At 41.7% G+C, this 25,129-nt stretch overlaps 2 protein-coding genes across 2 annotated transcripts; one reads left to right on the top strand and one right to left on the bottom strand.

The window, feature by feature from the left end:
- Positions 1–11,068: 11,068 nt before the first annotated feature.
- LOC124696834 lies at positions 11,069–12,530 on the bottom strand. Its single transcript, XM_047229494.1, has 2 exons — positions 11,794–12,530; positions 11,069–11,691 (listed from the first exon to the last, which is right to left on the bottom strand). Exons 1-2 carry the CDS (start codon positions 12,528–12,530, stop codon positions 11,082–11,084), a joined length of 1,347 nt encoding a protein of 448 aa, XP_047085450.1. The 3' UTR covers positions 11,069–11,081.
- A 256-nt stretch (positions 12,531–12,786) lies between these two features.
- On the top strand, positions 12,787–18,535 carry LOC124699843 (50S ribosomal protein L25-like). Its single transcript, XM_047232078.1, has 3 exons — positions 12,787–13,167; positions 13,634–13,763; positions 18,079–18,535. The coding sequence occupies exons 1-3, from the start codon at positions 12,787–12,789 to the stop codon at positions 18,285–18,287; spliced, it is 720 nt and encodes a 239-aa protein (XP_047088034.1). The 3' UTR covers positions 18,288–18,535.
- The last annotated feature ends 6,594 nt before the right edge of the window (positions 18,536–25,129 follow it).

Raw genomic sequence — 25,129 nt, 5'->3', positions numbered from 1 at the left:
CATAACAGGCATTTATCCATATTCTCGTACTCCTCACCGCGGTAGAGGATGAAATCATTAGGGCATGCATGTATCTTCTGCACGTCTAATCCTAGAGGGCACACAAACTTCTTTGCTTCGTCCGTACATGCAATTCATTCTTTCTTGGAAGATCTTCTTCATTATTAGCAGCAACTTTTATAATGCCGAGTCAGCCACACCGCTCTTTGCCTTCCACTTCAGCAATTCTAGTGTGTTGCCTAGCTTCTTCTGGCCATCTTCACAAGTTGGGTACAACAATTTGTTGTGGTCCTGTAACATCTGCTCGAACTGCAACCGCTCCTTTTCTGTATCGCAGCCTCGCCGTGCATCAGAAATGACCCGACCAAAATCATCAGCGAGCTCATCTGGTTCCTTTTCTTTACCCTGACCTTCTTCATTGTCTTCTATTGCCGTATCATCGTACTCAGGGAACATAGATCGGTAGTCATCATCGTTCTCTTCTTCATCGCCGTCTTCCATCATAACCCCTCTTTCTCCGTGCTTCGTCCAAACATTATAGCCAGACATGAAACCGGAATGAAGCAGGTGGCTCTGAATGACTCTTGAGGAAGTGTGATCCTTCACATTCTGACAATCAACACATGGACAATACATAAAACCATCACCATGCTTGTTCATCTCGGCCGCATCGCGAAAAGAATGCACGCCTTTTCTGTAAGCGGGTGTGCGTCGGTCACCGTACATCCATGGATGGCTCATCTGCATAAAACAACTGTATATCAAACACAATCACGATCCTAAAGTTAGTACCCCACGGTCTAAACGATAAAATAGTTGCTAACCTTGTAGGACAAATGGAAATTAAGAGGAGGAAATCTTAAGTGTGGCTCGGGCACCTCATATCATGCTTGTCTTCTATGAACTCGAGTGTGGTATCGCTCTAAAACACATTTCAACAAACACCTCTAGTGCATACTAGCAAAAAAAAAAAGACAAGCACAAAGCCACACTCCTCCACCAGAAAAAAACAAGAGAGTGGGGAGGGGGCTGCCATATGCCCATATATATATAGGTCTCATCCATATGTCCCGGTTTGAGATACAAACCGAGACTAAAGGGGTAGCACCTGGCCGAAGCGGGCCGCAGAACCCTTTAGTCCCGCTTTGTATCTCAAATCGGGACCTACGGGTCCTAACGAACCGGGACTAAGGTGCCATACGCTTGAGCGTTTTCGGGACGATGTGGCCAGGCCTTGGGTCCCGGCCCAGGACACGGCCGGAACAAAAAGTGCCTGACCAAAGGCCTAATTTCTACTAGTGCGACCTAGCTAGCTTCCGGCCATCGCATTCCCTCGCCTGCCACCACCCATGCGAGTGGAGAGATGAGTATATCTGATATAGTAAAACACACAAGAATTTGCTAAATTACAAAAGAAAATAGTTTAATAACACTTAGAAATTGTATAGCTCCGCTAATTAGACAATGTAAGAAAATTATGAAGCAGCAAATCAGAGATTGCCAAGCCACGAATTGCTTGCACTTGAAGGGGGCAAGCTCCATGGATTCTGCAGGCGGTTGGGCATGTCGCCGTCGACCTCTCCGTGGTCCTATCCACCGTCGTGCAAGACAATGGCTCCTCCAAGGTTTGAATATCATCCACACAACGTGGTTTGGTTGGGGATGGTTGTGACATCACCGAGAGCGAGGGAGGTCTCAACGGCGTTAGAGCAATTCCAATAGTGCAGCCGGGTGCTGGCTATAAAGTCAGCTATAGTTAGCTTATAGCTAACTTGTACAATAGTTGGCTTTAAGGATTGATAACTTTATGTGTAAAAGGCCCACCACACATACTCACAAAGTCGTCTAGGAAGACGCGCAAGAGCTGACTCTTGCATGAGAGCCCATCTCTCTTCTCTCTCCACTTCTCTCTCATCCACCTAAGCAAAACAACACTATTTTAATTCTTATAGCCAGCTGAGTCAGCCTTATTGTACTTGCTCTTAGCCGCATTTGTCGCCTACGGCACAAAGCCCGGTGGAGAACCGTTTCTGGCCATGCAGAACTCGTGCACGTGGCTGAGCATGCCGTGTGCGCACAACACTGCGCGGGCCGGCGCATAGGTCACGGCCCAATTTGGGCTGTCGCCAGTGAGGACGGCAATGAGGTGCACACGAGGGTGGTGCTAACAATGGAGCCGTCGATCTTCGAGGCGTTCCTTCATTTCATCTACACGGATTGCCTGCCTGAGAACTGGAAAGGCGGCGAAACTTCAGCGACACAGCAGCACCTGCTCGTTGCCACCGATCGTTACGGAGTGGACATGCTGAAGTTCATCCGTGAGACTAGGTTACTGAAACTATCGAGGTCGAATCGGTGGCGACAACACTAGCCTTTGCGGAGCAGCACGGCTGCTCGCAGCTGGGAGCCTGGGACGTGCTTGCATCGGCTTCATGGCATCATCGCCCGACATGCTTGGCGCCGTCATGAGAACGGATGGTTTCAGGCATCTCCTGGCGAGCTGCCCGTTGGTCATGGAGCAGATCCTGGACAAGGTGTCCCGCGTCTGGTGTGGTAATTCTCGCTAAGAAAGTAGTAAGAAGCTGTGACACTGCGGTGGCTCAATATATGCCTCATGGAGTAGAACAAAACAACGGTGATAAGATGTTGTGGTAGCTGTAGCATAATTATTTGCGAGCTCCCCGTGCTCTTTTTGTGCATTTTGAACTGCTATCAGCATATGCCGTATCGCTCTCACGCAAACAGCCATGACAGAACCCGATCTTATACTGTTACCAGTATATGCCGTACTGCTCTCATTTTTGACTTGACCAAACAAACCAAAAGGGTGCGTGGGGGAACGCGGCGATTTTAAAGGCGCCGGTATGTACAGGTGTGGAATCCGCCGTCCGCCTCTCTATGAGATGAGCGCCCTGGTTCCGAATATTTTACTCCGTAGCTTTTCCCAGTTCAGCTAAGATACCTTTTCATCTGTATACGTTTTACAAAAGCTGATACATACATGCGGTCCCTACCTAGGCTCCTCAAAATATCAGGCATCCCCACCTTGCGCGTGACTGTCTCCGTCTCTCCCGATTCAGATTCTGGAATAACGGCGGCCGATGCGTGAGCTTCATATGGACGGCACGGACGCACGGTGGCGGCCGACATGACGGAGCCGCGCAGGAGAACGACCTCCGTCGGTGCGGCGAGGCGGCAGCTCCAACGACGGCGCCGTGCAAGGAGCACGAGCTCACGCGCGCTCGATTAGCCATCTCAGTGGCAACCACGTCTGGCTCCGGCGAGCCTGTCGGCTGGACGACGGCGAAGTGCAAGGGGGCACCTGCGATCTTGTCCTCCTCGATACGACGCTCATGATGAGCTCCCAGTTGAGGGATCTAGCATCACAAGATCTGCATCCCTCTACCACGGCTGTCCTGTACCTATGCCGGAATCATCCGCCCCAGCGGCAACAGCCTCTCGAGTTAAGGTGTGGGAGTTGAAATTTTGTGTGTGGTATAGACGGCAGATTATTAGTAGGGAAGGGTGCGTGTGGGGAATTTTAGATTCTCTTTGTTCATCCTATGATGTTGGGGATTTCCAATTTTTTCAGTTCATCTTCTAATGTTCCATTATATTTTTCATGAAGTTCAATAGGACTTTATTGAATTTAGCTGGAATACCAGTTTTGGACTTGTATGAACTCGAGTGAAAACCGAGATGAATCCCGTGTGAAACTCTATATGTGACCAGGTGTAACAACAAAGTACGAAAATTTTAAAAGTTTCTCCGTTATGTATGTTATGATGATTCAGTTTCGTGTGAAGTATTCAGCGAGGTAGTAGCTATTTGATGTGTACTAGGAAATATCTAGAACGGGTGGATTTTGTGAAGAATGATCCATTTTATAAATTTGAATTGATTTTTTATTTACCTATGAAATTTTGCAACTATTTCTTGAAACCATGGATATTATAGAAACATATTAAAAAAACAAAACTAAATGAATGGCACGTTGAAAACTAACATAAACTTAGTACATGGACATAACTTATTTGAAACCTCAGAAGTTGTTGTGAAATAATTCTGAACATATTGGAAACTTGTGCGATACATCGATGAAACCCATATAAGTTATATGAAATATCACAGAAAATATAGTGAAACATGAAACCTTTGTTAAACAAAGATGAAAAATACTGGAAATTTAGTGAAACATCGGCGAAAACCATATGAAATTCAGAAATGTGAAGCAATTGAAACTTTCTCATACATTCAGATGAACAGGAAGTGAAACATACTACATCCTTTTCAAACTCATATGAAACAAAGGGTGATCTTACATTTGATATCAAAAAATATTGAAATACCCTCCATACTTTTGTAACTAATATGGTAAACTTGTGAAACACATTCAAACGGGCCATGCATTATTGAATTATTTGTGAAACATTTGGAACTTGGATCTTAGTTTCATACCAAAATAGTGAAACACTCTCCATCCTTTTGTAACCAATATGGTGAAATTTTGAAATATATTCAAATTGGCCATACATTATTTAATTATTTGTGAAACATTTGGAACCTAGATCTTACATTAATACCAAAAAAACTGACACACTCCCATCTATTCCAAACTGATGTGAAACATGCCCATCCAAGTGAAACACTCCCATCTATTTCAAAATGATGTGGAACACTAGCAGGATTCCATGCTCAATTTGCTTAAAGCCCATGCATTGTTCAATTGTGTGTGAAACATCTGGAACCTAGATCTAAAAGGGAAGCACCCTCCATTATTTTCAAACTAATGTGAAACATGCCCATCCATGTGAAACACTAGAAGGATTCAATGGTCAACATGTGAAACACATTCATAAAGCCCATGATTTATTGAATCATTTATGAAACACTAGCTTAATTGTGAAGTGAAACAACTATATAATTAAATGTGAAAGAATAACGATAAATCATGAAAACATCCATACACTTTATATATTGCTGAACTAATGAAAAACATAAAAAACCAATAATTATTGAAATAAATGTGAACCAATTTAAACTTGGTTTGCAATGACCAAGGTAGGACTTGTCCATGATATATTATTTTCTCGGGTCGAACCTTTCGAATGCTTTGTGAAACCCTGGTGAAGACAACCAAAAGGGTTAGTGAAACATTATGGAACCCATATCACTTCTTTGAAACTATAATGAGAACATGAAACTCAAGTTAAACCTTGGAGAAAAACATAAGAAGATCGTGTGAAACAAAAACAAAACTCAAATTAAAACTTAAAAAGTTAAATCAAGCAAATATAACTGACTATCCAAAATGGAAGTTAGCCAGTATCACAGGCAAACGTCGCATAGATCGAACAATTAAATCCTTAAACTTTCTTCCGCGAAGATTTGCACATGTTATAAAAATAATTAAAACATTTTCACAAATGTTTCTAAAAGGTTTTATAAATTATTGAACTATTAACCGTGTTTTCACAAAGTTATCACTAATCTAACATGAAGAGAAAAGAGTAAACGATAAGAGAACCACTTGTACACGTGTGTCACACATATGTAACACCTTTTTGAAATTATAAAAGGATTTCATGGTCAACTTGTGAAACAAATTCCTATAGCCCATGCGTTATTGCATTATTTGTGAAATACTAGCTTAATTGTGAAGTGAAACAACTATATAATTAAATGTGAAACAATAGCGATAAATCATGGAAACATTCATATGCTTTATGTATTGATCAACTTGTGAAACACATGCAAACAAATAATTAATTATATATTAAAAGAAATGAGAACCAATTGAAACTTCTATCGTACATTGAGGTTAAAAAAAGTGAAACAACCTCCACCCTTGTCAAAGTTATATGAAACAAACAATGATATTACATTTGATGCAGAAAAGGTGAAATACCCTCCATCACTTTGGAAATTATATGGTGAACTTGTGAAACACTACAAAGATTATATGGTCCACTTGTCAAACACATTTGTGTAGCCATGCATTAATAATTTGTTTGTGGAACAATTGGAACCTAGATCTTACACTAATACAACAAAAAATGAAACACACTCAATCCATTTCAAACTAATGTGAAACATACCCATCCAAGTGAAACAATAGAGTGCATGATTCCAAGGTCAACTTGTGAAACTCATTCCTATAGCCCATGCATTCTTGAATTCTGTGTGAAACACTAGCTTAATTGTTAAACTAAAACAACTAGATTATTAAATGTGAAAAATAAACAAAAATATAGAAACATTCATATACTTTATATATTTCTGAACTTGTGAAATACATAAAAACAAACCTTTCTTTATTGAAATAAATGTGAAGCAATTGAAACTTTTATCGTACATTTAGATGGACAAAAATGAAACAAACTACATCCTTTTGAAACTTATATGAAACAAAGGATGATCTTACATATGATGCCACAATAGTAAAATTCCCTCCACCTTTTTGTAAATAATATCGTGAACTTGTGAAACACACTCAAATTAGCCATGAATTATTGATTTTTTATGAAATATTTGGAACCTAGATCATAGTTTAGTACCAAAAAAGTGAAACAATCTCCTTCCATTTAAAATTAATGTGAAACATGCCCATCGAAGTGAAACACTAGAAGGATTCTATGGTTCACTTGTCAAACATATTCCTGTAGCCCATGCATTATCGAATTCTTTGTGGAACAATTGGAACCTAGATCTTACGCTGATACAAAAAGTGAAACACCCTCAATCCATTTCAAACTAATGTGAAACATCGACATCCAAGTGAAACAATAGAATTCATGATTGCGATGTCAACTTGTGAAACTCATTCCTATAGCCCATGCGTTATTGAATTCTTTTGTGACACTCTAGATTTTTTTGTACATTGAGATGAACAAAAAGTGAAACAACGTACATCCTTTTCAAAACTATATGAAACGGACGATGATCCTACATTTGATGCCAAAAATAGTGAAACCCTCCATCCTATTGTAACTAATATGGTGAACTTGTGAAACACTAGAAGGATTCCATGCTCAATTTGTGAAGCACGTTCTTAAAGCCCATGCATTGTTGAATTATGTGTGAAAAATTTGGAACCTTGATCAAAAAAGTGAAACACCCACGATTTTTTTTTTCAAACTAATGTGAAACATGCTGATTCAAGTGAAACACTAGAAGGATTCCATGGTCAACCTGTGAGACACATTCCTAAAGCCCATGCATTATTCAATTATTTGTGAAACACTAGATTAATTGTGAATTGAAACAACTAGATAATTAAATGTGAAAGAATAGCAAGAAGTCATGAATACATTTATATTCTTTATATATTTCTCAACTCGTAAAAAACATAAAAAACATTGATTATTGAAATAAATGCGAACCAATTGAAACTTGGTTTGGAACCACCAAGGTAGGACTAATATGGTGAACTTATGAAACACATTGAAATGGGACATGCATTATTGAATTATTTGTGAAACATCTGGAACCCTTCTTAGTTTGATACCAAAAAAAGTGAAACACCCTCAATCCATTTAAACATAATGTGAAACATGCTCGTTAAAGTGAAACACAAGAAGGATTATGCGGTTCACTTGTGAAACATATTCCTATAGCTCATGAATTATTGAATTATTTGTGGAACAAATGGAACCAAGATGGTGAACTTTTGAAACACATTTAAATTGTCCATACATTATTGAATTATTTTTGAAACATTTGGAACCAAGATCTTACATTGATTCCAAAAAACTGAGACACTCCCATCTATTCCAAACTGATGTGAAACATGCCCATCGTCCAAGTGAAACACTCCCATCTATTTCAAAATGATGTGAAACACTAGCAGGATTCCATTCTCAATTTGCTTAAAGCCCATGCATTGTTGAATTGTGTGTGAAACGTTTGGAACCTAGATCGAAAAGGGAAGCACCCTCCCTTATTTTCAAACTAATGTGAAACATGCCCATCCATGTGAAACACTAGAAGGATTCCATGGTCAACATTTGAAACACATTCCTAAAGCCCATGAATTATTGAATTATTTATGAAACACTAGCTTAATTCTGAAGTGAAACAACTAGATAATTAAATGTGAAAGAATAAAAAATCATGAAAAGATCCATATTCTTTTTGAAACACTAGAAGGATTCTACATTGAGATGAACAAAAAGTGAAACAACGTACATCCTTCTCAAAACTATATGAAACGAACGATGATCCTACATTTGATGCCAAAAATAGTGAAACCCTCCATCCTTTTGTAACTAATATGGTGAATTTGTGAAACACTAGAAGGATTCAATGGTCATATGTGAACATGTTCTTAAAGACCATACAATATTGAATTATTTGAGAAACATTTGGACCTTGATCGAAAAAGTGAAACACCCACGATTATTTTCAAACTAATGTGAAACATGCCCATCCAATTGAAATAGTAGAAGAATTCCATGGTCAACTTGTAAACCACATTCTTAAAGCCCATCCATTATTGAATTATTTGTGAAACACTAGCTTAATTGTGAAGTGAAACAACTAGATAATTAAATGTTAAAGAATAGCGATCAGTCATGAAAACATTTATATCCTTTATATATTGCTCAACTTGTGAAAAACATAAAACAAACCATTAATTATTGAAACAAAATGTGAACCAATTAAAACTTGGTTTGGAACAACCAAGGTACGACTCAACTTGTGAAAAACATAAAACAAACCATGATATATTATTTTCTAGGTTCGAACCTTTCTGGTCCTTTGTGAAACCCTGGAGAAGCCAACCAAAAGCTTTAGTGAAACATCGTGGAACCCATATCACTTCTTTGAAACCTCTTTAAAACTATAGTGAAAACATGAAACTCATGTTAAACCTTGGTGAAACACACAAGAAGCTCGAGTGAAACAACAATAAAACCCAAACGAAAACTCTAGAATTTCAATCAAGCAAACATAACTGACTATGAGAAATGGAAGTTAACCACTATCACACACAAAAACCGCATATATCGAAACACTAATTCATTAAAATTTGCTTTTATGAAGATTCACACATGTTCCCAAGAAAGTACGATATTTCCACAAATGTTTCAAAAAAGTTTTATAAAGTATTGAACTATTGATCATTTTCACAAAGTTATCACAAATCTGACATGGAGAAAAAAGAGTTAAAACCATAGCAAACCACAAGTACGTGTGTCGCACACATATGTAACACCTTTGTGGAACCTTAGTGAAACTGGAGCAAAAACATAAACTGACACATGCGAAACAAGTGTGAACACATCCGAGAAATGTAATAATTCCGACACATGGGCAACACCTTAGTGAAGCCCAAGTGAAACGGGACGAGACTTTAAAAACTGAGATAAAACTTATTTGATTGTTAGCCTTGCAGGTATTTTATTTTGCAAACTCTTAATTTTTAGGCGAATAAGTATATATTATCTCATGAATACATGGTAAACTTGTTAGTAGTAGCACTGGCCACTTGCTAGTGAAGGAGTGGTATAAATAAATTAAGAAAACTTATAGTGAGACGCAGGTCCGTCCTTTACAGTTAAACACTTCAAACAAATACTTTCTTCTCCATATTGGGTGCACAAGTTTGATCGATGTCGACAAAATCGAGAGAGTGGGTCAGAGTCCAGCGAGCTCAAAAGGAGAGACGTAGACACTGGCATCATGTGATTAAGGAACTTAATTGTTGCTTAGTGACTACACTAAGTTAGTTGCATGCTTTAGCCTATATACTGCCAGAGTAATCATTTGAATATGCTGGTCAGAAGGATGCCTGCAGAAAACAGAAAATAGGCGCAATGGAAGAGCACGAGAGCAAGAAAATTCAGTGGTATCCTCGCTTCAAAGATGTTGAGAAAAACAAAAACATATGTACTTTCAACACCAGTTTATCTGGTTCGATTTGGCAAGCTGCTAAGATAATGCTAACTAAAAGGAGTCATTATGTGATATTCCCGTGGCGAGCTCACACATGCTAGTAGTGGACTAGTGGTGAGTCGTCGGCCTTCTGCTCTAGAACCGTCAGGTTGTTGGCGGCGAGGTCGTGCAACTGTCAGGGTTGCGCGTGGTCGCCGAGATACATGGCGAAGGACCACTTTTTGGGCGGCGTCGGTGGGGCAGAGCTGGACTGGCAGCATCGCGCAGAGGAGGAAGGCGACGCCGCCAAGGAATCCATGGATCTCACGCCGCCGAGTCTCGCGGATGGTTGAGGCGCAGGATGGGGCGCCCGCGGCGGCCGACCGCGAAGTTCGAGTACGTGTTGCAAGAGAAGACACGGGCGGCGTTCTGGAAAGGGGGGACGGTAGCACGAGCGCGTCGGCGTCACCGATGGCAGCGACATGGAAATATGGGAGAGAACAGGATAAGGGATCTGGGATCTCAAGGAAGAAGAAGGAGTGAAAAATATTGGTCTCTTCCATCGTGGGTGGGGTCCACAGCACATGCTGATGGGACCTAGTGAGGTAGAGATACGCGCGGGGTGGGTATTGAAGACACGCACTGGAGAGTTATACAACAACGACTGCGGGACGGGCGAACGAATCTAAAAGCAAACGAATGGTGGATTCGACGCCGGCACCTACCGGCGCCGGTAAAAAGGAGTTTTCGGTGCGTGGGGTGCATCGTCGCTCAGGCTTGCAAGTCGGGTGGGAGTTCGGTGGGTCAGGTGTAGGGTTTCAGGCGGCATCTCCCATAAGCATGCAAAAGTATTATTTAGTTCAAATTAGACTAATTTATTTAAAAAGTTACTACCAACTCAACAAGTTTTGACTATGAAACGAGACAGATTGGGTGCCGCTTTGCAACCCTAGCCAGGCGCCACAATAGGACACGCCTAGTTGTAAAAAATGTGGACCTAGTCGGTCATAGTTGAGGAAATATTAATTAAACGGGGTAAAATGTCACACATGTAAGACTTAACATGGATAAATTATGACAGAATAAAACTGCCATAAATATACAAACAAAGACTAAAGTGAAATTCACTGGATACTTTCTCATATGCTACACCAATACACCATAATAGTCAATACAAACTTGTACTAATTACTTTTTACTGAATATCACATCCAACAAGGAGTGTATGGAAAAGATGCTTCAATAAGTCCACGTGGGCCTGCAATATCACTATAATATTTTGGGCCTAAGTTACCGAGGACTTCAACCTTGGAGGTGCTTAAATGGTACGCCAATCCTCTGTTCAACTTGCTACTCAAGAAGACGATTTGTTTGAAAGGATGAAATGCAAGGATCGAAATATAATTGGACCCGCCTTTGTCAGCTGTGTCTTCAATGTCCAGAGCATCATTATCGGAGTTCCATTCAAGATCATCGTCTATTAATGTGGACTCACGATTGTTGTAGAGTTTCCTATACTTCTCTTCATTGTAGTTAACATCCTGAAAGATCCATGGCCCGTGAAGTTGTTGATCTTCGTTTAGACATGGTACCAGTGGCTTGATGTCTTTGTCGTGCTCTAAAACCCACTTGGCGCATCCGCTCGATTCGTCAAGGATCCATACCTGAAGTTGGAGAGAATATATACTTCTTCTGGGTAGTGATGCATAATATACCCCCTTTTCCGATTTTCCTAGAAGGCAATTTCCGCAACTCTCAGGTTCAAAACTTCTCGGTGTTTTAATTACCTGGTACGTGTTATTTGATAAACACAACCTGCAAGAAATCATATATTATTAGCCAACGTACCAATAAATAAATCTAGAAAAACAGAAACATCTCAGGATGACGGGAAACCAAGAAAAAGTAAGGAGCTACCTCATAACAAAAGAATTTGCGCAGTGTACATAAAGTGCACCACGCCAGTAGACGCCGTATCGCTTGTCCTCTAAATAGTCGTCCGTTGCCAAGTGAGCCACGGTCCCCGCAGCCTCCCCTTCTCTTACAAACTGCCTCTCCTCCCACCGTCCAGTCGTCGAAGAGAAGACTCGTAGTGGCCACTCCGACGGTGGCCACTCGGACTCTAACATTGTCGGGTCAATCTCGACATCGGGTTCCTCAAACGGTTCCATGTCGAGCTCGACGTAAGGAACCTGAGGTACTAGGAACACCTGGTAGTGAGACGACGCCGCGGGGTCGAACACAAGGTAGGCCTCGTCGGGGAAGCACTCCAACCCTGGACTCGGCGGCGGCCGGGGCGGCAAGGGCGCCGCCCACCCCGTGGCCGGGTTAGCCACGTAGTTGTACAGCAAGAGAAGACCATTGCAGTGATCCATCGTTCGGTAGACGACGAGCCTCTCTCTAATCCCGAGGCCTTCCGAGGGCGGCGGACGGCAGAAGAACTCGGAGTACGTCAGCTCGTTGAAGTTGATGAAGATGCCCGCTAATGTGTGAGGGAGGAGCTCGGCGCGGAGGATGCGGCGAGCGTCGATGATGGCCAGCCACGCCTTGCACGCGCGCCGGCACACGGCGAGGTCGCGTGGAGCGAGACGGCCGAGGACGGCGGCGAGCACGTCGTCGGGCAGCAGCCGCGTCTGGTCGCCCTGCTGCTCCATGGATCGATCGATCGATCTCTCCAGTAATCGGTTTGTGTGGCCGAACGCTCTAGTCTGCAAGTTCGTTCTTGGGCTGTGGGCTCTTATAGCGGCCGGATCCCAATCCGAGTCGGAGCAACGGAGGGCCGCACATGGGCCGAAAGCGAGAGAACGAAACGGCCCATGAAGAACCACTAGACTACGCGAAGGAAAGCTAGCCGAACGGCCAGACAAAGCCCACCTAGCTGCTTCCCCTAAACCCCGAACCCGAAGAAGAATGGCGCAGTGTCTCCGGGGCAAGGGCGGCGCCGCCGCCGCCACCGTCGGGGACGCGCTCCGCAAGGCGGCCCCGTGGCGGCGGGCGGCCTCGGCGTCGTACCACCACACGATCCAGGCGGTGCCGCGGGAGACGGCCGGCCCGCGCGCCGCGGCGCGCGAGCGCCGCAACGGCAACGTCCCGGCCGTGCTGCTCAGCCTCGCCGGCTCCGGGCCCGGAGAAGGGGTCGCGCACCGCAAGCTCCTGACCACCGACAGGAAGCAGCTCGGGGAGATGCTCAAGCAGTCGCCCTACTTCCTCTCCACCCCGGTCCGCCTCCAGGTCCGCGCCGGCGAGCGGTCCACCGCCGTCGTGCACTCCGGCACCGTCCTCCCAATCAAGGTATACCCTACGTTTCTCGCCTTTCTGTCGGTTGCATCCATTTGCTGAGCATGCATCCAGGATCTGCATTTTCCCGGTCTTTCCTGGTGACTCACCTTATGTTCGACAGAATGCGCGTTACTGTAATTGCTGGTTGCTAGGTAGGGTATTCATATACACTGTGTACTTCCTGTACTGCCATAGCAGAAATTGCTCCTTTCACTGCGTGGGTAGTCAAACAGCCACTCCCTTTTCATCTATCTGTCTTCTGATCATAGTATAGTTCGGTTTTACAAGTTATCCTGTGGCAAGATTTTATCAGTTCTTTTTTATGGTACTTGTTTCCTGCTCATAAATGTACTTCTATGTTGAGAAATCTCTTGTGAAGAGTAGCTTTTCAGAAATGGGTTGGGTCTACAGTGGGAGGAGGTTCATACCATTGCCATATAGTGCATTGTCTCTGATCTTTGTGCTCTTGTGTATGCAGGTGCAGACAGATGAAACAACAGGGAATATATTGAACCTGGTGATGGTGGAAGCAAATGAGGGAACAATGCTCAAGGTGAATTTGCCTGTAGTGTTCAAAGGGGAGGATGTCTGCCCTGGATTAAAGAAAGGTATCCCCTTTCTCTTTTCTAGTTTTTAGCAACATCCTTTCGTGTACTCGCTAGTGATGAACCGATGATAGCTAAGAATTTAAGATGGCATAGGACCCTAAGCTTGTACACTTGTCTATCACTGAAACACATGCTAAGAACAACCATTTTGGTGGTTATGCCGAAATACAATTGGTGTGCGAATCATATTAGTTATGATAGTAAGCACTTGGTGTGCATGGTATGATTTAATCCTATTTTATATAGCACGATAACCTAGCAAAGCGCAGTCTGGCCGTATTTAGCTCAACCAAATGCACTATTTCCTGTTGTCTGAACATATGTGTGTGAACCACTGTTCCACTGGAAATTGCTTAAGCATGAATAAGTACAAATGTCTGTTCTCAATTTCTATTCCCTCTGTCCATAAAAGGATAACCTAGTAAGTCGCAGTCTGGCCGTTTTTAGCTCAACCAAATGGACTATTTCCTGTTGTCTGAACATATGTGTGTGCACCACTGTTCCACTCGAAATTGCTTAAGTATGAATAAGTACAAATGTCTGGTCTCATTTTCTACTCCCTCCGTCTCTAAGACATCCTTTTATGGACAGAGTTAGTACATTTTTCTTCTTCCTTAAGATGTTCACCTTATAAATGCTAAATTAGTCCTCCTTTTCCAAATGTATATAGAGCTTAAGGCATTAAGATGGCGCAGTATGCATGCTTGTGACCTTTTTTAGTACTCCCTCCGTCTATAAATAGATGTCTGAGGTTTGACTAAATCTGGATGTATCTAGACACTAAATAGCGTCTAGATACATCCAAATTTAGAGAAATCTCAGACATCTATTTATGGACAGAGGTAGTACTTTTTAATGAAAATAAGGGCATTGAAATACTATTAAGAATTTTTGTTAATAACATTACCAGTTAAAAAATCTGAATATTTTCTGTATACCAGCAGTCAAAGTTTCAAAACTCTGGGTGCATGCTTCTGTTTGACTTTTTTTTAATAAATGGATCGATTTCTCCACATAAAATTCAGACAGACAGTCTTTGTGATTCTGGACAGTGAGGAATGACTATGAAAGTTTGGTACTGTAGTAACCATTATTTTCAGTGGGTACTACAGCAGTTCTGTTAGAGCTTATTAAAAACAAATGTTGAACAGCACGAAGTTCCATAACAACATATTACTAGTCTTTTGGCATTCTAATAACATAGTATGCTTTTAGGTTTTGTTTTGTTTTTATTACAACAATGATTGACTTATCGTGTATTTCTACTATTTACTACGCTTCAACCATGGTTATGTGCTCCTCACCTGTCATGTGGCATTGTTTGTATCGAGTCCTCTCAACTAAAGAAGCAACCGTGTCTATGCTACTTCTGCAATGACATATCACATTTAATGTGCCCTGAATTTTCTTCTAATTAGGAAAGTCATGTTGGTTTATTAGAGAGACAATTTTCTGTTACTCAACTTCCACTGGCCTGAATGCCAACTTCAGTTATCTTATATTCCTTCAGAAGCAGTAAGCTGGCTTCTTGAAAAGCTTGGTGGTTTGGGGTCAATGCAACACCTCATCGCAAAGGTTGAACAGCACAAAGTTCCTAGCCTCACACTCCTCACTATGAGTTGGTTCGGAGTTTGCATAGAAGATACTGCATTAGCAACCTGGTTTTGATATTATAGACTTACAGCGGGTCTACGCTTACACTCAAGATCCCGCGAGCAATATCTTTTACTTTTTAAGCTGTAGGTTGAGGTTAGTACCAAAGCGAAAGTAGCTGAAAACTGAAAGACCCCGCCCCCTCCTGCGAACATAAAGGTTCCTTACCTGTAGAGGTACAAACAAATGATTTAGATATGCCTAGGTAGGAAGCCCATGATTTTTCAAGAAGATAGCCCAAGCACCAAAGTCCACCTTCCCGTTACCGAAAATCACATCATTTGTCAGGTGTCATGCCCAACAACTTACATCACATAGGGGAGTCCTATGTCTTCAAAGCTTACAATGGGCCTACTCTTATGCTCAATCACATCAATTTTTTGTACTAACATTTTTGTGGTATACTCGGTAGTGATGAACTGCTGATAACTAAGAGTTGAAGATGACATAGGAGCCTAAGCGTCTGCATTTTTCCATACTCAAACACATGCTAAGAATAGGCATCTCGATAGATATGCCAAAAATACCGGGACGTATTCAGGGGGCTAGCAGGGGCGACGCCCCCCCCCCCCCTCTAACGATGTCGTCGTACTTACTATTGATTATTCAGATCGCTAACAATGTCTGATAACCACGGTGCTTTCCTCACCCCCCCCCCCCGCCAGAACCTAGTCTACTAATTCCCATAGTTAGGATAAATGTCCAGTTTATTCAAATTAGCGCAATAGAAACTAATTAGAAAATATTCAATTGTCAATTACTTTGTGTTTGTGTAGACATGAAGAGGATATTAATTGGGAACATGATTGTTAATTAGCTTTTGTATCAACTTTAGATTATGTCTTCTAAGATTTATTATGCTCCTGTTCTCCCCACCCCCACCCCACAAATGTCTGGTTCCTGACTCCGTCCCTTCATGTGCATGTGAATTATATTAGGTATGGTAGTAAGAACTTGGTGTGCATAGTAGGATTTGAGCCTTTTTTATATAGCACCATAACCCGGTGAAGCACAATTTGGCCATATTTAGCTTAAAAAATTGATTATTTCCTATTGCCTGAACAAGTGAACATATAAACCAATATTCCACTGGAAATTGCTTATGTATGAATAAGTACAAACGTCTGGTCTCCTGTGTAATCTACACTTTTTGTTTCTTCGCTGTGATGTTGGCGCATTACGCACACTCAGTGACCTTTTTAGTATGTATTGTTGAAGATGTTGAAAATATAAAGGTATTGAAGTACTACTGACAAAATTTTGTTAATAACATTACCAGTTAAAAAATCTGAATATTTTCTGTACACCAGCAGTCAAAGTTTTTAAAGTCTGGCTGCATGCTTCTGTTTGACATGTTTTTCTTCATATAAATGGATCAATTCCTCTACATAAAATTCAAATAGACGCTTTCTTTGTTATTCTTGACAGTGAGGAATGACTATGTAAGTTGATAAGAACTAGTATTAGGAAAATGAATGTTGAACTGCACGATAGTTCCATAACAATGTATGACTATCCTGTAAACATTCTAACAACGTAGTATGTTTGTTAATTTTTTTATTATAACAGGGACACATGTATTCTCTACTATTTACTAGGCATCATTGCATTGACCGTCATTATGTTGTACCGACCTGTCACGTGGCACTGTATCGAACCCTCTTACCTAAGGAAGCAACCATGACTTTGGTACTTCTGTAATGATACATCACATTAAATATGCTTCTAGTTACGAAGACAAGGTTGGTTTATTAGAGAGACAAGTTTCCGTTACTCAACTTTCACCGGCCTAAATACCAACTTCAGTTAGCTTATATTCTTTCAGAAGCACTAAGCTGGCTTCTTGAAAAAGCTTGGTGAGAGGAGCCTAGCTGACGCTCCTCATTATGAATGTGGTTCAAAGTTTGAATAGGAGCCATACGTATTGTAAACTTACAGCGGCTCTACGCTTATGCTCAAGATCCCATTAGTATTAAAGTTAGCACCAAACTGAAAAGTACTTGTGGAAAACTGAAACCCCCCACCCCCTCCTGTGAACATAAAGTATCCTTTACCCTCAGAGATACAGCCGATCGATTTAGATTAGCCAAGGTAGGAAGCCTCATAATTTTGCAAGAATTTAGCCGAAGCACCAAGGGATGCCTTCCCGTTGCCAAAAACCGCATTATTTAGTTGTAGTGCCCAGCATCTTACAGCACATAGTCTCGCCCTTATGTCTTCAAAGCATACCATTCTTAGTTTGTGCAAACGTGTGGCTCTATGCTTATGCTCAAGATCTCCTGAGTATACCTTTCATTATATAAGCAGTAGGTTATTGCCAAACTGGCAGTAGTGCAAGAAAACATGCGAGAAAGCATTCAGCTCATACACACCTGTGTAAGACAAATATAACAAATTATACCAGACTATTATGGCATGTTCAATATATGCAGCACTCCTTACCTTTTTTGTGTAGATCGACTGTGTAGCTCTTGCTTTGTTGTTTTTAATACTCCCTCCGTCCATAAAAGGATGTCGGATACACTAAAGAGTGTCTAGATACATCCAAATTTAGACAAACTTGCGGCATCCTTTAATGGACGGAGATAGTATAATTTTCTATTGATGTGTTACACTTCTCTGCTATGCTTGACCTAACTCTCGAATTTGATCGAAAAAGCAGGTGGGTTCTTGCAGAAAATAAGGACCAGCTTGGTGTATCTGTGCCCCGCTGAGCACATCCCTCCAAAAATCGAGGTGGACCTGACAAATCTTGACATTGGGGATAGAGTATTAATGCAGGACATCCCCGTACATCCGTCTCTCAAGTTACTGAGTAAGAACGAGACGATGCCAGTCTGCAAGGTCCTATCCTCAAAGCCAGCTGAGTAGGAGCCTGTTCAACCATCTAGAGCTGGAGACATGTACCTACCATGGGTGGTACAGCGGCCTGAGAATTTAATCCCTCTCTCTCTGGGTTGTCTGGGTTGATTTCAGCACATCTCTTGGCTAGGTTCCAGTTTGCCAGTAGTAGATTCAGACAAGTTTATTGTATTACGAACGAAGAACAGGCTGAAGAGAACAGTCCCATGATCCATCTTGGCTGTAATGCCGTAAAATAATATATCTTGGCTTTCTCAGTTCAGTTACGTATACAAGACATTCTTGTAGGTTATTGGTTGTTGTGGCCTGGGTGAATTTGACACACCTGGCTGATGATTTCGGGGTGGCTGTGATGCTCCTCTTGTTGCCAATCATTCCTGTTTACAGCTCTTGGTCATGATAGATCTTTGCATGTATTGAATGCTTGATGCGTGAACTACTAGAGGTCTGGAGTGGAAAGGCCAGTCGCTCTGTCATCTAGATCATTGATGGGTGTCGTTGTTTCTTCATTTCCAGTACGGTGCTTTGCTACGCAGCCTAGCATACGCGCACCTTTTCACATTTATCTGGTCCTGGGATGCGAATTAAATGGGCTGGGTTTGGTTCTCCAGCAGGCCAGGTCCAGCTTCACGATCGGTACCTCCACTCACCGACCATGTGTGCCCTTCTGGGCCTGGCATTTGGACCACTGCATGTTGTGGTCTAGCCGAGCTTCTCTTGAGACTCTAGGGTATCTCCCCTCTTGAACATGAAGCATCCTCACGATTGACATGTGAAAACGTAGCCGAGCCACCTGGGACAATGGGAGCGTGTTTGGTAGCCTGAAACGATTCTTATGCTACCAGGTATGGTCATGCGCATACGACCTTTAGGCCACGTTATGCACTTTGTTTGGTAGGCTGAGTTGCATCATTATGATTAAAATCACCCGGTTGAATGGTTGCCTTCATGCAAGCACAAATGGCTACGACGGTTTCGATCAACTTTTCTCTCTTCTAGTGACCTAACACACAACAATTAAGAAAATAAGGTAGTAGTTCACGGTGGCGGTCCTAACCATCCTAGGCTTCTGGCCGGTGACACAGCTTATTTTGACAAAAATTTTGGTGAAAATTTGACATGGCTTACAGTGTGCCCATGCTTGATGAAAATCTTGGATCCACCAATGGTAATACATCCATTCATGCTTAGCTATAATGGGTACTTAATTCAATTCAATTCCTAGCCAATACGAATGTCAGCTCATCAGTTTCGTTCCTAGCTACTACGAATAGTTGTTTATCATCACATGCCTCTGGTAAAATGAGGCGGTTCATCAAAAGGGAAGTTAATGAGGAGTTCAGTCCTCCTCCTCCTCCTCACATGGTGGCGTTACCTCTATTATCCCACATTGTGTTTTCCGCTCCATCTTGTTCTTCCAATCTTTATTGGTTTTTTTCCACACCATGGCTACTCTCAACTTTATCAGGCTCAACCTTCTCCAGGAAAACCTCATCTAAACCCCAACCTAAGATCTAGTTGCGAAGAATACAGCAAGCAAGAATCAACTTACTTGGGTGTCGTAAGGGTGGAATGGTTTCTGGTCAAGGGTCTTGAATCTATTTTGCAATGCAACAAATGTTCTCTCAATGCCGACTTTAAGGCTAGTATATGAGATTGAACAATTCCATGGCATTCTATGGTAATGTTTCTTGCAGAAAACTCGTTCAGATGGTACCTACTTTTCTGAAGGTTTGTAAAATCACTGCTCGGTATGCATGCATATCTAGTATCACCTAGGTAGAACTTACCATCAGAGATATTTGACCCATCAAGTATAGACGTGCTGTCAGCAAGAATCCTTGCATCATTAGCAAACCCTTTCGAACCAGCTAGCACATATGTGAACTTGAGATTGAAATCATCAAAAGACATCACATCATGGCTGGTGCAGTGTTTCATTCCCCTATATGTTGAAGAGTATGATTTTGGCACTCTAAGAATCACATGAGTACCATCGATAGCGTCAATACAATCATGTCAATACACGAACACAAAGTTATGTTTCTTACTACAGTAGTTGTTTGATGGAAAGGAACTAGAGTATTAGTGCTCACCCTGAAATATGACCACCTTATGTAGCTATTTTTATTTTTATTTTATATTAGGAGGCGTGCAATCAATTGGTGGCTTGATCATCTCTCATCTGAGATCTCCAATTGCATACAAGACTTCTTTGAGATAGCGAGAAATAATATCTTTGGATCTCCTAAAACGCTATGGATCATTCTAAACATCTGGTTCTGACGCACACCATAAAAAAATATAGTAAGTTGCTCTTCCACAAGTTGGATGCTATCTTCCGACAATCCTCTCTCCCCGAATCTTTTGGCAAGTTCAAAGAACGGTTTCTTCTCATCCGAAGTATTTGGGCAGACTCTACATCATTGGAGTTGTAGGGTAGAAGGAATCCGCCGGTGAGGTAGATCCACGTCTCCGCCGCCGTCAGTATCAAAAGGGGAAATGGGGATTTTTGGTTGGCACAAATGCGGGGAACGGAGGAGGTGACACCGAGCTTTGCCGCAAAACGCAGCGAAAATTTCACGGTTTCCAATCAATCGGAGGAGGTGTCCGATGTAGCTGACTTGTTTGGAGGGGATGGGAGCTACCTAACCTAACACGCGTAGATGTCCCATATAGCCTGCACGAACTATTTGGTGCGAGCCTGTTATGGAGTTCCAGATAGAATTAGGTCTTTTCGATGATGACAGTGCCCTGGCGTTAAAATCCGTGGGGATAAACAGGAAGAGTGCATGCTTTGTCTTCTTGGACGAGTCCAATGATTAACATGGCACTGAAACCTTGAACGGTTGGAATTTATCGTCAAACAATCTCCACAAAAGCCTCGGTCAGATCTCGATCAACCAGCACCGTGCAGCGGGGAGGGAGGGCGCGCGGTCAGGCAGGACAGACAAAAGGGTGGTGGCGAGGAACGCGAGACAATTCCGACGACGACTCTCGCCTCGGCAGGCGCGCGCGCGATCGAGGTTGGTGCTAGCTAGTAGCTTGGCAATAACTCCAAATCAGGCCAGGGGCAACGACAATTCAGGCAGGCAGGCAGGGGTTTAGGGTCCCCGCCGGCCGGTCTGTGCTAGCTAGATCGATCGGCTACGCGCCTCTGCATTCAAGATTCATCGGATTTCTCCAGCGCGCGGCAGCAGCGAGCCTACGTACGTACTGCTGATGGGGTACGTACGAAGAATTTCAACCTGGGTTTCTTCACCGGTCGCGGTCGGTCGAGCTCCTGCCCCCACCCACGTCCCAGCTTGAAGATGGGATCTAGCTAGCTAGTGGGGGAGGGGTGGCGGCACTGCCGCTGTGGGCGGTGGCCGGCCAGCGGCAGAGCTTCTCCAAGTCTCGATCAGGTGGCCCTTGGCCCCTCGAAACACCATTGATCTATTTCTCATGCAAGTACTGGTGGTTAAGGTGCCAATAAGCTTCTCTACTGGTGATAATTTTGTCTGCTTGAGGATTCAGAACCTCAGGTAGACTTGGAACCTCCTACCATAGTTCTTCGTCGAAGCTACGGTGACACTAGCGATGAATGAGAACGTTAACACTTGCTACAAGAGGAAGGGGAAGAGGGCGGGTAGTTGCAGGTTTTTGTTTGTTTGTTTGGGTTGCAGGTGTCTATGCCGTTTTAGACGAAAAACTATTCAAAGTAGTCCACAACGAGTAACCATTAGATACGTTCGAAATAGTCCAGCTTAGAAATAGTACTAGCTATTCTTAGGGTCAACGGATGCTCTCTTCATTTTACTTTCCATCGCTGTAAATCGATCGATCCGTGCACACTACTACTACTACTTACCTGATGTGTGGTACCTGATGCATGCTGCTCTCTCTGCTGCTATCATAGATCATTGGCAATGACAATTAATCGATTTCTGATACTGTGCCGCGCTGCATGCGTTTGCACCAGCCTTTTCTTGCTTCTCAGCTCAGCTCTGAGGAATTCTGATGGCTACAGTAGGTACGATCACAGCTGAAGGCTTTACATGGGGACAGCTGCTTTAATTTGGTTGCACGTACGCAACACATAACTTGCAATTGTCGACACACATGGCATGGCCACGTACGGCCCGGTCTGAGAAATGTGCATGCATGAATAGCCTTAGCTGGCTGTGTATTATCTATTATGAGTATCATGTTTCTAGTATTTGTTTATTTTTAGGTTGGGGATGGGGCTCATGGGTTTGTATATATGGGATCACTAAACAATCAAACACCGCATGAGATATCTTAATTGTTAGATTCAGTGACTAGGGTTTTTTTTTTGGCGAAATTCTGTGACTAGGTTGGTGAGATGATGAGAAGCAGTCTGCCATAGTAGTTGTTAGCAAATTATGCATTGATTTCAGCACAATTCATCAAAGCCCATCTCTAATTAACAAAACCATTTTCAGCCCTCTCTCCATAGTGCATGATACTATCTCCCCATGTTGCACATATAGTTGCATCATAGTTATCATGTGTTTATTTATTTAATTTGGTTGTGAACTTGCGTACAAATACCTATTTGCCATTAAAGTTTCTCGTCGGTGAGCTATGATACGCTATCTTGTCATGACACTAGTACCATCTCTTTCTCATTGACTACAATGCCGCATCATCTACGTGCTACTTTGTACTCCTTATGTTGAACCTCCTTACGTGTTACTTGGTACACCACATAGTTGTATCATAGTTATCATAGTGTTTATTCATTTATCTATTGAATCTCAGTACCACAAGATACTTGCCATAACATCTGCATTGGGAGAGGCCTCATACTCCATATGTTCAAAAATATAAGAAGTATAATTTAGTCAAAAACTGCTTAAAAAATAAACATCTCTAATACCAAATCAATATATCCAACATTAAATGTTTTCACATGTATTTATTTGATCTTATAAATATGAGTAAAACGCTTCGGGGGTCACGAAGTTGCCACCAATGAGCGTATTAGTCACAAACTGGGAAAATGACAAGTATTGGTCACGAAGTTGCAGAATTGTGCCTCGTTAGTCTTTCCGTCGGGACAACCGTTAAGTTGATGACGTGGCGCCGTTAGTTGTCACGTGAAACGCACGTGCGGCCGGCCCGTAGCTAAAAATCTGACAGAAATTATTGTAATATTGTAAAATCAATATAAAAATATCTATAGGCCTAAATTTAGCAAATAATATACCGTTGGATTCAGAAAAAGGACTAGAACACATTGGTACTGTTGGTTTGCACTTTTGCAAAACTTACAGATATTAAAATTTTAATGAGTGTTTATGGTGTTTTTTACATGATTTAAATTAATTTGAATGCGTTTAATATTAAACCAATACCAAATGACTCATATTGAAATTGCCCATCCACTAGTAGAATTTTGAAACTAAAGCTATTTTCATCATATTTTTACTGTTGTGTTAATATGCCTATTTCAAATCATATAAAAACGCATTCAAATTTTTATTGTTGTGTTAATATGCCTAAAGCTTTAGTTTCAAAATTCCACTAGTGGATGGGAAATTTCAATATGAGTCATTTGGTATTGGTTTAATATTAAACTCATTCAAATTAATTTAAATCATGTAAAAAACACCATAAACACTCATTAAAATTTGAATATCTGTAAGTTTTGCAAAAGTGCAAACCAACAGTACCAATGTGTTCTACTCCTTTTTCTGAATCCAACGGTATATTATTTGCTAAATTTAGGCCTATAGATATTTTTATATTGATTTTACAATATTACAATAATTTCTGTCAGATTTTTAGCTACGGGCCGGCCGCACGAGCGTTTCACGTGACAACTAACGGCGCCACGTCATCAACTGAACGGTCGTCCTGACGGAAAGACTAACGAGACACAATTCTGCAACTTCGTGACCAATACTTGTCATTTTCCCAGTTCGTGACTAATACGCTCATCGGTGGCAACTTCGTGACCCCCGAAGCGTTTTACTCTATAAATATTGTCTTTTCATATATATTTGGACAAACTTATTAAGCATTAAAATTTGAATTGATGTGATTTTCTTGAAAAGAAGGTAATAATCATTAATGGCATGTCCGCTGCAGTGTTGTACAATATTAGTATATGTTGGATGCGAAGACAAAGAAAGTTCAGAAGAATACACTTACATTTTTTTTTGTTGCAAAGACCGCATTTTCTTTTCTATTACTTCCATCCATAAATATAAGATGTTTTGGTCGGCTAAATTAGCCCACCAAAACATCTTATATTCCGGTACAGAGGTAGTAATCCGGCTGTGTGCATCTTAGCTATGCAAAGACCGGGTGTAATATGGTTAAACCTTTTAACTAATAAAGCCCTTTAGAAAAAAATAGAGGTAGTAGCACATATAATATCTTCTTTAAGGGTAAGCGAGGTAATCTCTTAATGCCTAAGGGATTATTTTTCCATTCTATCCTATATTCCCACGTTATCCTCTACCAACACATTTAATTAACTTTTGAACATAGTATGTTTTTTTGACGATTTCAACAGAGTTGCTACGTTGTGCGAACATCACATGCATGACCAAAGCCATGTGTTGGTATGTGCCTTCTTTTTGGCACTTTGAACATAGTATGTTTATGACATACAAGTACTATAAATGTTCACTTTACTACATTTTATAGAATAACATTTTCAAATGTGGCTTGCCAAGAAAAGGAAATTACGGTGATCTAAATGCCGAACACTGACAAAACCGCAATTATACATCATCAAGTTATGCATTTTCTGTGCTATTCTCGAATAAAACAATTTTCATGAATTTTTTTTGGTCTATTGGTTCAAGGTGTTTTTGGCACTTTTTTTTTATTCTCAC

Source organism: Lolium rigidum, chromosome 3 (genome assembly GCF_022539505.1).
Source record: "Lolium rigidum isolate FL_2022 chromosome 3, APGP_CSIRO_Lrig_0.1, whole genome shotgun sequence".
Taxonomy (NCBI): Eukaryota; Viridiplantae; Streptophyta; class Magnoliopsida; order Poales; family Poaceae; genus Lolium; species Lolium rigidum.
The sequence above is the reverse complement of the archived record's forward strand: the minus strand, read 5'-3'. Positions and strand labels throughout refer to the sequence as shown.

Excerpts from the sequence above, each read along its gene's own strand:
- LOC124696834 (XM_047229494.1), bottom strand. The coding sequence starts at position 12,530 with ATGGAGCAGCAGGGCGACCAGACGCGGCTGCTGCCCGACGACGTGCTC. Across the intron at positions 11,692-11,793 it reads GCAAATTCTTTTGTTATGAG|GTTGTGTTTATCAAATAACA; the intron begins GTAGCTCCTTAC and ends GATTTCTTGCAG.
- LOC124699843 (XM_047232078.1), top strand. The coding sequence starts at position 12,787 with ATGGCGCAGTGTCTCCGGGGCAAGGGCGGCGCCGCCGCCGCCACCGTC. Across the intron at positions 13,168-13,633 it reads GCACCGTCCTCCCAATCAAG|GTGCAGACAGATGAAACAAC; the intron begins GTATACCCTACG and ends TTGTGTATGCAG. Across the intron at positions 13,764-18,078 it reads CTGCCCTGGATTAAAGAAAG|GTGGGTTCTTGCAGAAAATA; the intron begins GTATCCCCTTTC and ends TCGAAAAAGCAG.